This window comes from Chlamydotis macqueenii, chromosome 7, assembly GCF_036417535.1.
Source record: "Chlamydotis macqueenii isolate bChlMac1 chromosome 7, bChlMac1.mat, whole genome shotgun sequence".
Classification (NCBI taxonomy): Eukaryota; Metazoa; Chordata; class Aves; order Otidiformes; family Otididae; genus Chlamydotis; species Chlamydotis macqueenii.
This window is the reverse complement of record NC_141562.1, coordinates 24,475,529-24,490,666: the sequence shown is the minus strand read 5'-3', so window position 1 is coordinate 24,490,666 and position 15,138 is coordinate 24,475,529. Positions and strand designations below refer to the sequence as shown.

The window sequence follows — 15,138 nt, the reverse complement described above, 5'->3', positions numbered from 1 at the left end:
TTTGCTGACAGAGGCAGCCCCCGTCCCTGAGCGTCTTCCCAAGGAGAGGGCAGAGCCCCTGTCTGCAGTGGAGGACACGGGGCAGCCCCACTGGTCCCTCCGGAGAGTGGTGGGATGCAACCTGCTCCCCCTAGGCAAAGACCTGTGGGCACAGCTGCCCACCTCCAGTCAACTAACAAATGATAGTTAGGAAGAACAACCAGGAGCTGCTCTCTGGCCCTAAAGGCACAACTCACACTCATGCCTTTCTCTGCCCCCAGACAAGGTGCCGCTGTCTGTCCTGCTGTCTCTGGCCCATGCCATCTCCTCGCCCTATCATCGCCTAGGACTATGCTGGTGGCCAGGGCCATGATGTTGCCAGGGACTGTGCCCTCTGTTAGGCAGTGCAGAGGATGGCAAGCCAGTGGGCAAAGCTGTGCCCTGGCCAGGTTTATTTACAGGTGGAGACAGGCCAGTGATTCCTACATACAACTCCTTCCTCCAGGCACAACCTCCAAAGACACTGCGCTCTGAGCACTCGCAGCAGGCTCATGCAAGCCCAAATACATACCCTAGGTATATACATAGGTCTGCGCGTGCATGCTGGGCAAATCTCCCCCCTGCTACTGCCTCACGAGCATTTCCACCTGCATACTCAACATTGTCTAAGCCAGGAGATATGTCATCCAAACCAAGCCCAGCAAAAGCATTTTAAGCAGCATCTCACCTGTGCCCACGTGCCTGGCATCTCTGATTCGCCGTGTAGGGCAAGTGACTTTCCATCTTGGAAGATAACGTAGCATTCTCCAAGGAGCCACAGTGTGCACAAGACTTCAGATGGAAAACCAGCCGTACAGACCAAGAGAGCACGCCCAGGGACAGAACGGGGCACGGCTGCAGGTTTAAGCAGGCGATGAATTTTCACCATGTGCGAGGATGCCAGCGCTGAGCACAGAGAAGGCTGTGGGGAGGTTTCTGAGTAGTGGAAACCCACATCCAAAGGCTAAGGTGGTCCACAATAAAATGGGCATTTACTCATAACCAAAGATAACAAACAACCTGTATTATCGGGGAAATGCCAAAACTCTCGGAGCCACTGTCAGTCCCACCTCCACACCCTCCTTTAGTGGAAATTCCCTGGATGTTTTGAAGCCATTCACACATCCCTCTCCAGCAACACATTACTTCTGAATAGGGAGGCACACATGCTGAGTTACATATGTAAGTGAAACCATACTCAGAAAGGCTGTCGAGGCTGCTTATTTCCACCCAGTGTCACTTTTCTATCAGATGTATTTCAGCTATATTCTGTTTTCATGCAGAGAATAGGGAGCCCTGCAATGCATCCCCTTCACAATTCCCTTTCTGGATCGAGCACAGCCCTTTCAAAGGAATAGCAGATTTGACAAATTTATAACCAATATCCCAGGAGAACGTTAGGGTTTGGAACAGAAATATTCATACTTGAAGTTAGACAGCAGTTTAGTTTCCTGCTAATAATTTTCTTCTTGGATACAAAGGAACTTGTTTTGTTTTGTTTTGCTGTTTGGAGCAGAGGGATGAGAAACTGTTTTGACATTTATTCATAAACAGTACAGAAGCCCAGCTCGGAGCTGTGGTCATTGCCAGTCCTTGCAAATGCATACGGATGCAAATTTCATGGCTGCAAAGCCGGGCTGGGGAAGAAGCGGCTCCCAGGCTGCAGTGGAAATGGGTCAACGAGCAGCATCTCGGCTCTGCCCACCCTCGCAGGGAGCTGCACCAGCCCTCCCGCTCGCAGGTGGCTGCTTCAGCGTGGCCGCTCAGCACCAGAGCTGCCGAGCGGTTTGCACCGATCCTGCATGAAAAAGTTTCAAAGCAGCCATGTGGGCAGATTCTCTGTGCACCAGGATGAAACTCCACATCTGAAGCCTGGACGTTTGTTCCTTAAACCCGTCCAAGGGCTTGGCCCAGCGATCAAGCCCCGTTGCAGAAAGCAAATTCCTGGACTAAATAAATGCGATCAGCACATCGTGTAATCATGAAAAGCAAACTCCCAGCTGAGACATAGATCATCATTGCACAGCATGAGCCTGAAAGTAACAGAAATCCCGCTTCAAATGCTCTGCTACCCCTCTGCCCCCATCGCAGCAAGCTGCTGCTGCCTGGCAAGGAAGCCCCAGGACCAAACACCCAAGCAAGCAGCACTGCAGCACAGGAAGGCAAGCTGAGCTCCCTGAGGAACGGGACTTGCTGGATGCTGGTCATGCCTGGTGCTATAAACCCCTCTGAGATGCCAACAGTTGCTTCTGCAGGAGGCTCCAAGGTTAACATACAGACACAGAGACTCTGGGTGCACTTCCAACAAAACCTCAGCTCTTAAAACCCATCGAGCTCTTTTTAAGAGTGGATCTCCAGATGGGCTTTACAAACCACGCTGCTACGCTTCAACAAACCAACCTGAGCACCCCACAAAGGGTTGCTGCCAAGGACCAGCTTGGGGAAGAAGCTCTGTGGGCAGCACACACAAGCCCACCTTGGACCTGAGACCCCCACTCCTGTGCTCAAGGCCAGTGCACTGTGTGGGAAGTTCAACTCAGCGTCAGAGCAAATCCTCTTTTTTTTTTCTGGGAACATGGGGCTCTCACCATGGTTTTTGCTCCTGTCTCTGAAATGTATTCTTTCTGTGGCAGGGGAAAGTCCTGCCTGCCCCACAAACCCTTTTTCTATCAATTTTGGTGGTCACTGCTGAGCTTGCACACTGCCTCACCTTTGCACTGGCATTTGCACTCGCACTGCAGTGACCCACAGCGTGGAAACTGGGGCAGCTGGAAATAAGATGAGGAAAAAGATGTTTATGGATTTTCTCTCAAATAAGAACACCTTTCCCTCCACTTGGTGCTTGTCACACTCAGTGCTACAGCTCAGAGCTTGCTTTGCCTCTTCTAACTGGAAATCAGTTATCAGCATCTGGGGAAACTGGGGAAATCAGGTATCAGAATCTCTGGAAGCCCCAGCGGGGCCTAGATCTTGGATGTTCACCCCCTTTCCATCGACATCTGCTCCTGGGGCTCCGTCTGCAGTGCATACATGCCTACGGATATTGGAGGCCCTTACAAAACGGAGCGGGGACTGGGGTGTTACCCATTTACCATTGGACTAAGCTGCCTCTCCCTCCTCAGGGCCAAACCAGCTCAGCTTCAGGCCAGCAGTCACAGGGAGACAATGACCAGGGTCAAAGCAAAAGGGCTTTCACAATCCCATACATCTGTCACATGGAGCTTTTGCTTCCCTGTCATCCCCAGCCTGGCCACCACCGGAGCTGCCTGCCCTCCCAGCTGCCTCCGAGGACTCAGCGGTCCAGAGCAGGCTTTGTTTCCAGAAACCAGGCAGGCACTGGTATTTTTAGCCCCTGTCTCAGCTGCAGTGGTGAAGGTTAATAGAACCCCTCCTGTATTTGTTACAGAGGCTCCAGACCGAGGGACAGAGCCTTTGTCACCTATTTAAGTGCAGCAGGAGGACAGAGGAGGTGGCTGTCATGCACCTGCCCCCTTTCACACAGAGATAGCGTGTCAGCTCTGCTCCCAGCATCGTCTGATCACAGCAATTAGCATTGGAAAGTAGAAGGAAAGGTGAATACCTACTGTTGCCAGGTAACAGCATCCACCGTGCTGCCAGCCACTTTCATGAACCTATAGGAAACAGAGGAAGAAACCATATAAGCCCAGTGTTGTCACAGGGGAAGTCCTAAAACAACCGATGCCCATCCTACATCACAGGGTACCGAAGGCACTCACCACACTCAAAGACCCTTTCTAGTGAAACTGTTGCATCCTTAAATGGAAGGAATAAATGACGCTTAACACAAATGCTTGTAGCAAGCATAGCTGAGAATAACAGAGCCAAACTCAACTGGCAGCAGAGCTCTGAGCATCATTTTGGGGCAGGTAGGGAGAGCTTTCAGAGCACAACAGCATTTCAGGGACAAGATATTGGGGTACATACTCAGTTTTATAACTGCAACAACTCTTAACAGTGATTGAAGAAAAAGTTTTAAATGCCCATTTTAAAAGGAGACACTTCTTCACCCAATATGTATTTAAGCTGAGGAACTCCTTGCCTGGATTCAATCAAGGACTGGGAAAATGGAAAAAAAATGGAAATAAAAACCGGCAAAGCTATTAGATGCAACGATGCCACCTCCAGCTCAGGAAGCCCCTGAGCACTGCAGGATGGGAGGACAGGCTGGACAAATACTGCTATGTGCTTCCCTTGTTTTGGTGCTCTTTCTTTAGCATTGGCTGTTAGCAAATTGATGGGATTCTGACCTGGGTGCACTTTTGTTTTGTCCCATTCCTATGACTACCCACAGCACTTCTATGCACAAGGTTTTAGTGAGTTATATGTATGTATTAGTATCCTGATGGCTTGTGACCCAGCTATCTTAAAGAAATTACACCTCTTCAGGCAAATCCTATTTCAGTCACACTTGAGGCTACACAACTGTACCAGCATAAGCTGCCGATGCCAAAACCAAGGCAATTCCTAACCTTGGGGACTGTATGCAACCACCAAAGCAGCAGCCTGTAGCACAGGCTTGCTGCCGTCCATACAGTCCCTCCCTGGCTCCCTGGTCCAGCGACCCAAACTGCACCTTGAAAAACTGCAGCTCCCACGAGGAAGCCCAAGCAGTTACTATATTCTTATGCTTAGGGGCACAGATGTGAAAACACAAAAAGGCACACACTAACCAGACAGGCACGCTTTTCTGTTCGGTAGCATAACGTGCGCTGTGTAGCGCAAGTGATGTACATGACAGGAGACATTGGCTTGAGCAAGTGAACGTGATGAGAAAAAAACAGGTGCTGTATTGTCTCGGGCTGCCCTTTGGTGCACAAGGATCTCGGGAATACAAGAGGAATTGCACAGTTGTCCTGACTCCACCAGGACACAGGGATACTGGGTCCTGTGACTCCAACTCCCCCAGGACAGCCCCATGATGGAGGGTGGGGAAGCAAAGGGAAGGTCTGGGAGGGGAGAGGAGACCTTTAATCAGACCAGTTCTCACGGCAGGGAAGAGCAGCAAGCTTTCCGGCACACGAGCCTCTAATCAGGTCTGAAACAAGAACAGCAAACTTCAGGCTAAATATAGCTCGGAAACAATCATTCTGACTTTAAATTAATGACAATAGTCAATTATAGACTGGGACAAAAGGGCAGCTGGACCCTGTGAAGCATGAGAGGACACTGGCAAAGGCAGCAGTAATAAATCCCTGCAGACAGAGAGGGAAGAGATACAATTAGAAATAGAAAAACAACAATATGCTGTAAAACCCCATAGCACTGATGCATCCCTGATTCTGCTGCCTAGCAGTGCTGTGAGCTCCCAGGCTCGCCTTTCAGAAATGCTTTTACACCTTTCTCGAGGCCAGGCCAGTGCCAGGGTGGTGGTTTGGGGATGGTTCCTCCTCAGATGAGCAGGGTGAGGAGACCAGCTGGACCAGCCTCGGTGAGAGGCAAACTCCACACAGCTCACACAGCTCATCTGGCTCAAAGGGAAAAGGGGATCTTGCAAATATTGCTTGGAGAGGCTGCTGTTCTACAAAACGAAGTGTGCAGAAATACGCCAAAGGGATCAAAAAACCCAACACCCAGGTTTTAAATGCTCAGTGGAGAGACTGCTCCCTAAAGTGTAATGCATGAAGAGTACAAGAACAAATCCTAAGCTGAAATTATGAACGCAATCTATATTTGGTTTGAAGATTGAAATACTACAATTGAGTTTGAAGATTAGCCCAAGCTTGCTTTCTGACCTCAAACGCTTTATGTTCTGGCCACAAAATAAAACTTTACAAAATCACATTTTCAGCCTCAGCTTGGCACTCTCCACTCACAGTCCAAAACCGTGAAGGAATTGAGCAGAAGCAGCTCTCCGGTTTTCCTTGCCCCTTTCCCAGTGCCTACAGCCCTGCTGCAAACACACCTGCTACAGCGGGCCTTGAGCAGGGACTGAAAAGCAAAGCAAACCCTCGGTATAACCTCCAGCATCCCTGGAGCAGCAGAAGCAGGACATCCATCTGTCCCACGTCTCTAGGAATCTAATTGACCTGTGGTTAAAAAGCTCCTGAGAAAATATTGTTCTAGGACACAGGCATCACTCAGGCAGTGCAGACCAAAAGCAGGACAGAAAAGGTCCTGGCTTGCTTAGTGTTCCTCTTCTGTCTCCTTAAGACTGAAATAAATCAGTTAGTTCTGGTCATTTTCAAATTCTACCATAAAAGATGCATATATAGCTAAAATTTTGATTTCCATGTCTGTTTTTCCTTCTTTTTTTTTTTTTTTCTTTCTCCTTTTATTGAGATTTTTGCAGGATGAAGTTCAAAAGTTCCTGGTAAAACTTCAGTTCCTTCCTTAACGGTGGAGTTGTGCCTGGAGCACCCCAGATGACTTGGGCAACGGTCTCTACCCTCCAAAGGGAGCCTAGAGCAGCTCAAGAGCCAACAAGTGGCACTGCACAAGCAAGAGATGAAAGCCCAGGGCAGGTGGAGATACCATGGTGCACAGGTATCCGAATATCCTTGTTTTAGGATTACAGGTGTTACTAATCTCTTTACTCCTGTAGCACCTGTGTTGCTCAGACCACAGATTTTGAGCCCAGTGAAGATCCCTACAGTCCAAATGACCAGTGCTGGCACATTTTTATCTGGGATTTCCTGGACTGCGTGATGTCCGTGTGTGCAGCCAGCACAGGCAGAGCAAACCAGACGCTTCCGGGAGGGCTTGGATCCCTGCACATGTGCTGCACAGATGGGCTGGGCTGGTGCAGTAAATCTGCCATTTTCCTACACATTGGCCTTTCTCTGTGAGCACCAACCGACTGTGCAGCGCACGTGCAGTACATCCCCCTCCCCAGGAGCAGTGGGACAAGCTCAGCCCATGCTGTGCAGGCAATGTGGGCACCTACTGCCCGATAGCTCAGATGGGTGGCAGCCCCAGTGCATGCCCTGGTTGGGCTTCCACACATCAGGAATCTGGGTAAACGTAAAAGTCATCCAGCTCTGCTAGGCAGCATCTCTAGGTGGGAAAACAGAATACGTCAGAGGAACAGGAGCCTCGAGCAGGGAGTTTGTGATACTGAGGATGAGATGAAGCCACTGAGCTTGGATATGTCTATCTGCTTATCCTGGTAGCTGCCCATCTGCCAGCATCCTATGCCACCAGTACGACTTGCGAGGCCCTGCATTGAGCTAGAACTGAGGCTCAAGCTTGCTTTTAAACAAGCACTGAGAAAAAAAAAATGTACTTTAATGTTGATCAGTCACCTAAACCAGTTCACAGCACTGTCCCAGAAATGGTAATACTGGGACAATGTGGGACAGCGCCTCACAGGTGAAGAATGAGCTGTGGGAGAGTGGGGCAGGAGGGCTGCAACATCATGCAATTGTACTGACAACTCTATAATGTGAAACCATGGCTTAAACCCAACCTCTCCCAGAGGGTCTCCCACAGCCACATCTCCCAGGACCATAACTTCCACTTGAGTGTGGGCACGTCTCTGAAATAGATCTCCTGTCCTGATTCAATACTTGTCAGTCATGGAGCATCTACTGCAACCTTAAGCAAATTGCTCCCATGGTTAATTAGCCTCCAAGTATGTTATTTCTCATCTGAATGTGTCAGGCTTCAGCTTCCAGCCACTGGAACTTCCTAGGCTTATTCCTGATACATTAAAAAGCCATCTGCATTTGGAAATCTTTTTCCCATGCAGGTAATTGCAGATTGTCATCCTTTAAATAATAAAAAAGTGATCCTGTAACAAAGAAGGCAGCTGCACAAGGAGGCAAGTTACCATCGCAGAGGCTCCCAGGTGGTTTAGCATCATTGTCTGCCTCTTGGGTGCTGGATTTCACAAACATGGGTTATTTCATCTGTTACTCCCTGGAGTGGTACAAAAACAAACTGACCCCCTCCACCCCAGCACCAAATGCAGGAGCAGCACTGGCCTGCCTGTGGTGCCATGGTGGATCCCCAGAGATGGGTCGCAGATCTCTGCCCTTAGAGCCAATGGTGATGGGTAGAAACAGCCTTCTCTTCTGGCTGAGTTGGTCGGTGAGGGGAAATAAGGCACAGGCTTCACTTACTAGTATTTTCAGGCTCCAGAAGCACAATCAAATACCTGCAGTAGCAGAGACAGGTGCTATACTCAACCCATGCCACCTTCTGCAGAGACTTTGATCTGCAGTGCCAGATTTCAGACAGGAATTTCACTCTGGGGAGCAGAGTCTGGTGGGCACTATGTACACTTCTGCTGCGATATTGTATTCTCTCTCTGCTCAGCATTGCCTCTCTTCAGCCAACCTGATCTACGTTAGGGCTGCACAAGCCTTCCAGCAAAGATGGCTTTATGTCCCAGACTGCCCCACCCAGCCTTGGTAATCTGTGCTCCAGGCACTCTGGAGGTTGCATTTAGACCATGATGTGGCATTACCACTGTCACTTTTTCCCACCATTGATTTGTCTGGTTCATTTCTGAACACACACCTCTGGCCTCCACAATATCTTGTGACAATGACCTCTACAATGCCATCGCATACCATGGGAAAAAGCTTCTTCCTTCTTTCCAAAGCTTCCTTCCAAATGACTTTTTGCATAGTGGGAAAAGCACCCCATTCGCAGGCTCCTGGGCCTCAATAACATTCCCTCTCAGCTGTCTGTCTTCTGAGCAGAAGAGGTATAGCCTGTTTAATCTCTTCTCACATGGAAGACATCATGTATCTCCGCACATCCTCGGCTTCTCTCCCTGCAACCCTCCTGGTTCTATTACGTCTTTTCTGAGATGAAATGACCAAGACAATCAAGATAGCAATCAAGATGAAGGTACACTATGTACTTATACAGTGGCATAATCTCATCTATGTCTTTTCTTACCCATTTTGTTCGTCCAATGTAGGTGACTGATTTTGGCATTCCAGTCATCCAGATTTTCAGCAACAACAACTATCTTAACCCTTTCCTCCTGAAAGAGCAATAGCTAAATCCTTTGCTTATATCTCAGATCCTTGACCCTGCTATATAACCAACCCCAAAATGCCTTATCACGTCCTTCACACCTCATTTCAATGTACATATGAATGGATTTACTCATAAGTTCAATGCCACCAGAGTCTGAGCATGCTGCAGTGGCCTCCTCCTCCCTTTGTATCATTAGTTTAATGTTGCTTGTCTCGTGGCTTGATTTTTTTGCACAAAATTCTTACTCTGGACCTATTCAGTGTCCCAGTACAGCCTGTGCCGCAAGCCTTGCGGTAGCTCGCATAAGGGTGAACATTCTGTCTGTGCTGACCGAGACACACTTGCCTCTGCAGCGCCGTTAAAGGGCCTTAGGCCAATACAGCAAGGATGTATTTTTTACAGAAAGCCAAACAGCCAAACAGAGCTTCCAAAAATGCAATGCTTGTAAAGTCCTCTGTGTCAGAGAGGGCAGAAGTCCTTGTCAGCAAGAGGACACACCAAATACCTACATTTCTTCCCAAAACATACCCCAGAGTCCTTCCCTCTGCTGGATATCCCATACTCCAGGCTCTCCTCAGAGTTGTCGTTTTTCTTCCCTAATTGAATTTAAACAAACAAGCTCTTTCCCCACACTGTCTTTGGCTGCTACTCCAGAAGAGGTTGCAGATAAAAAGCAGTGCCTGGCCCCACTGACGCATGCTGACCTGCTCAAACAGCCACAGCCATCTTCGTCCTTGTGACGGCATGGACACAAGCCATGGGCAGTCATGAAAACGCTACTTCCAGAGTACTATGGAATGACATCAACACCAAAAGGAGCAAAAGAAACCCAGATGGGTGGTTAACTCTCCAGAGGTATCACAAACCAGGTGTAGGAGGAAGTAAAATCATGAAGGATGAGAAACTCTCATGCCTTGCAAGGTGAGGAGTGACATGTGGGAGCTTCCTCGCCTGCTGTTGCCACCTGGCTGGAGGTGCTACAGCTCTGTGACCAGAGGGTGGACATGCGGTGGTGACAGCAGCAGCAAGAAGGGGCCAAGGAGATTGGAAAGAGGGGAGACAGAAAGCCCAGAAGGCAGCAAGTCTGGTGGCTCTGAGAGCTGGGGGATGAGGAGGTAGGAAAGGCTGTAGCTCCAGACAAGAATGGTTTTCACTTCTCTGGTGACTTCAGCAGGCTCAGGACTTGAAGTGGCTGCAGAGCACCAACAACAGCCAGCCTAGCATGGACACAAGGACCTGCCAGCCCTTACTGTCCTAGCACTGCAGCTCCCACCACGGTGGAGGTAACACCCGGACACTTGTGAGTGCCCAGTGGCAAAAACTAGGCCACTCCAGCCAAGGAACAACAGGTCATGGGACCCCCTCACCAAATCTGCCCAGACACGCTGGCCTAAGTTTTGTACCAAATGTTCTGAACTTTAACATGTGTTAGCATCTCTTCTTCCTAATAGCTTTCCCTTGTGTTTCTTTTCTTCCAGCACTGAACACGTGACTCAGTCATGCATTAACCTTTGAGTCTGATTCCTGATCTGCTGTTAAAATCTATGTTAATTCCTTAGAATCCCACAATTTTTTTCCCAAAGCAAATTCTGAGCAGTTCTGGGATTCCTGTACCCGAAGACGCAGTAGGTAGCTGGTCTGCTCTCCAACAGCTCAGGCTGCATGAATGGTCTAATTAACACCTCATCAAACTCAACTGTTAGTTGTGTCTGGAGAAATTCTCTCTTGCACCTGTGCATTCACAAGACACCCTTTCTAGCCTCCCGCACAGGAGGCCACAGCTATCAGAGTAATGCTCCCTCACTACAGAGCCTGTCCGTGCCTCAGCAGCAGTGGTCCTGGTCCAGCCTCCAGTAACACTGACGTCCTTTGTGCTTGCTCTGAGCTATTGCACCGTGCAGAGTGGTGCAAGACCTCCAGAGCCATAACATGGCAGCAAAGGGTGCGCAAAGCCCGTGCTGATGTTTTTCAGGTAGGGCTCTCTCCTCTCCTCACCATATCCTAGCTCCATCATCAGCAAGTGCACAAGTTTCACCCAGCACAGCTCAGTGTCACCTGCCTAAGGACAGCCTTTGCATTGGGACAGCATGCAGGCACTCCTACGTGCTGCAAAAGTGGGCTTATCATCTAAGGTTCTCCAGCAAACCCCAGAGAAAGGTGAGCACCCCAGGAGAGGTTCAGTCCCACCCTGTCCTGGAGGACAGGCCCTAGGATTGCATCAGAACGGCCTCGGAAGTGCCCATCTCCCACCAGTGAGATGGACAGAGCCTAGTTCGCAGCAAGGAGCAATGCCTAACTCATGTTGATGCTACCATTATTGCAGGACAAGGTTTAAACATAAAGAATCAGTTCAACTTGGTTGCTTGAGATAGCGGTTAAACAACAGTCCCTTCTCTCCCCTCCAGCCTTACTGAACACTTGAGTCATAATCTTCAACTTGGCATACCTCTTCCTACCTGGTTGGCTTCTGCCGTTCATCACATCTTTTAAAATAAGATAAAAACTTTGCAGATTTCACATCATCAGGACTATTAACCACACACACTTTATTTGCTCTGGAGCCTTCATCCTACTGAGAGTGCTACATAAACTACTCATGGTTGTCTAGCAAGGCAGGCAGCAGGCTTGCCACTGAGAGCACCTTCCTAAATTCCTTCTTCTCTCTCCTGCTTGCTGACTGGGGCTCATTCAGGATCCCGAAAGGCATGTCCTGGCCATGACAGCCCCAAGCACAGGGGGGACATCCCATTGACCAGTTCTTCGATGCTCCTGCAGATGGCAGAGCCCTGACTGAGATACCAAAGTGACCGCAGGGAGCTGCTGGGAATAAAACTCATGCTGCCAAGCAGCTTCGGCACTGGGGTTTGTTTGTTTTCCCTTTTGCAATTCTATTGCCAAACACTGCAAACGAGTGTTTAGCCCTTTGTGTTTGTGTAATCAGACTTGTTCCTCCTTTTTACACCCTGCCTGGTAATAATGGGGTCTTTATGTGGAAAGCCAAGCAGCTCTTGTCTCACACAACCCCATGGGCTATAAGGCCATGCAGGTGCGTGCCGCTCGCCGCTCGCTGCAGGCACCAGGATTTGGAGCACAGGACACAAGGTTTCTCCATGGGAGAGAGAAATCACTCTGAGTGCCTGTGGACCACTGTCAGCCTGGCAGGCAGGGATAGCAGCAGAGAAACAGCACGCAGCTTGGAGAGTAGGTATGCTCCCTACAGTTCTTTCAGACCAGTGGGGGGGTCTGGAGACCCCCCACTATCCCATCACCAGGGCTGCTCAAACCCTAGCTCTTACCTACCTTCCCTTTCATTCCAGATGGTGTTTCTGCCATCCTCTCCATCAGATTGTACGCTACAGCCTTGCTCCTGGGGTTGCCGCCAGTCAAAACGCAGCTCCAGCAACGCAGAGCTGCCGGACCACCCTGGCCGCACGACTCAGCTCTTCCAGCTCCTCTTCCCTGGGACCCAGCGGCGGCGCACGAAGGGCAAGCGCAGCAGTAGGACTTCCCTTTCTCTAAAAGCTTCTTGGCTGTCATCCCCGTTGTTTTCCTTACTCAGCCCGCTCCTCCCGGCGCTAATAGATTTCCTGCTGATCAAGGCTACTACAACATTCCATAACTCCTCTTGCTCCTCTTTCACCGCGCCGTACCGAACGTGGGGGGTCCGGCAAGTGATGCGCTCATGTGGCATCGGCAGCAGCCTTGGTGTGGGTGCAGGGGCTGCTTCTCGACTTTTGTCAGCGGGAGGGATGCTGGCGTGGCAGCCAGCTCAGCCAGCTTTATGGTCTCTTTGTGCTGCTGCAGCAGAGCTGAGAATCTGGCCCTGGCTCCCTCCCCACCTCGCCAGGGACTGCATCAGTGTGCTGTTTATTGTTTCTGCCAGATCATTCATGCAGATGTTAATGAATGCTAGACCCAGTTTTGCTCCCAGCAGAGTCCCTTCCACACCTCCCCCTGCCCAGCCCTCTGCGCTTGAGTTTCTGTTTACAGTCCTGCAGGGAATTTCCCCTCTTCTGCACGGTCTTTGAGCCCAATTCCTGCTGCCAGCAGGCTCCCACACCTCCCTGGTTCCTGTAGCTGTCCAATGTCACCTCCAGGTGCCTGCATCCCTCACTGTCACCATTCCTTCTCCACCTCTGGCCTCCCCAAACTAGAGACACACCAGTTCTCCTAGGAGGGAGCAGAGGGCTTGGCCAGTGAAGAAAGTTGCTACAGGTTCTTCCTCTGCGCGGATGGAGAAAGCACAGGGAGAAGTCATCACCAAAAGGGAAGAGCAAAGCAATTTGTCCAGGAGGACTCCAAGACAACATCTACACTGGTAAGCAGTGCCAGGACACATCTCCTGGCCCTGTAGCCCCCACGAGCCTGCCTCATCACCACTACGGTATCTACATCCTAACAAGGTTGGCACCTCAGTCTGCCTATAACTGGGAAATGCTGGGAACACTTGGGAGACTGTTCATTAGCCCAGCCCAAAATCCCACCAGGGACCTCTGCAGAAGGTTAGCAGCACAGACGGCCATGTCCCCAAGGCCCTGGTACTGCGATGGCTGAGCTGCACAGAGCCTCTCTGTCCTGGCAGCCGTTGGACATCAGGAAGCCAAAGAGCAAGTCTACCTGCTGCAAAGGGCATCAGTCTCAAAGAGAGGTTTCTGATATCTTCTTGATCAAAGCAACATCACTTACCCTTCCAGGAGAGCAATGACATTCTTTCTGGGCCTCCCAATGTTTGGCCCGTAGAGGTTTGCTCTGGAATAAGTGCGGATAAGCTGCATCAGGCTTCTCAGCTGGATGTAGTCCTTCCCCAGCTGGCTGCCGTTCACCGAGCGGCCGATCAGGGTTCGATAGTTATTGGGCTCTGGGAAAATAAAAATAGACAAGCGAGGCTTGCCAGCTCCGCTCCTTCATCTGTGCTTCTGGAGAGAGACACACAGCTCAAACACTGTCGCACAGCTTGAGCTCCGCAGAGCAGCAGCAGCCTCTGAGGAGTGGATGAGGGCCATCACTTGCTCTCCCGTGCCAGCATCTCCTCCCGCATCCCTTTTGCTGGGTGAAGGACCTGCACCTTGGTGTCATGTTCCTGCCCCTGTGGAATTCCCCTGGCACTCAAGCAACCATAGAAGTCCATGCAGCTGCTGGTCCAGCCACCCCAGGACCAGCTCTCCCCAGGAGCCATGGCAGAAACATTTAACATGTTTAATAGCAACTGATGGAAACGCCCAGCTAAGGTGCTAACACATGCCAGGTCCATCTTAGAGATGGTGCTGCCTTATAGCAGGAGCCTTTAAATCCCTCTGAAAATACATTAGTAAAGCATCCTGGGGTCTGCAAATACCCTCTTCCAAAAGAGAATACCTTTCTGCTACTGCGAGCTCCATTCCCATGGCTCTCCTGTTCCCACACTCACCGTTGCCCAGCTCCCAGGAGATGTTGTACTTCTTGCTGGCACTGTACTTCAGCAGGCTGAGGGCATTGGAGCTGTTCCAGGAGTTGTTGGGATTTCGGCGCAAAGCGTTCAGTGCAAAGATCAGGTGAAGACCAGAGCAGTCAGCAAAGTTATAGAGTTTGTCTAGAGACCTGGCTGGGAAGAAACAAAAAAGAGTTTGTAATTCAAATGAAAGCTAGTTCCAGGGAGGTTCAAATGATCCTGCTGTCCATCAAACCTGGCCACCTGTGTAGGATGAGCCAGGGTCAAATGCCATCCCTGTGACATCTGCAAATGCAGAAATGCACCTGACCTTTGAAACTGGGATAGGATTCCAGGTGTGGGCTCATCTCCTTTCAGCATGAAACTTGGATGCCCTCCACCTCTGTGTCAGAGCTAGGGGCCATGTTACCAGAGACAAGTACCTTTATAACATCTCTTTTCATCTGCTCCTGGCAAGGAAAGTTCATCCTTTCCTGTGCTTATTCTATCTCCGTGTCTCCTTCTGGCTGGCATCTCCCCTGCCGCGCCGTGGCCCTGATGAGCAGCGGGGCACCAGCCAGCAGCAGAGGTAGAGACCAAAGAAAGAGCTGACCCGCTATTCAGAGAGGGGTGACATCAGCACAGGGTGCTGCTGGGGAGCCAAAATGCTTAACACCTTTTTTTCTTGCTTCAATCTTCCCTAAAATCTCAAAAGAAATCAAATGTCTGCCGAAGTTAACGCCAGTGTTAGCAGTATACAA

The 15,138-nt window shown here is 50.1% G+C and overlaps 1 protein-coding gene across 2 annotated transcripts in view; it reads right to left on the bottom strand.

The window, feature by feature from the left end:
• The window catches only part of HPSE2 (heparanase 2 (inactive)), a 108,247-nt gene that overhangs the window by 22,216 nt on the left and 70,893 nt on the right, over positions 1 to 15,138 (bottom strand). For both annotated transcript variants that reach the window (XM_086752360.1, XM_086752361.1), the window contains 3 exons: positions 14,378 to 14,551; positions 13,657 to 13,828; positions 3,603 to 3,650 (listed from right to left, as the gene is read on the bottom strand). In XM_086752360.1, the coding sequence (XP_086608486.1) occupies positions 3,603 to 3,650; positions 13,657 to 13,828; positions 14,378 to 14,551 (394 nt within the window). The remainder of the gene's footprint in view (positions 1 to 3,602; positions 3,651 to 13,656; positions 13,829 to 14,377; positions 14,552 to 15,138) is intronic.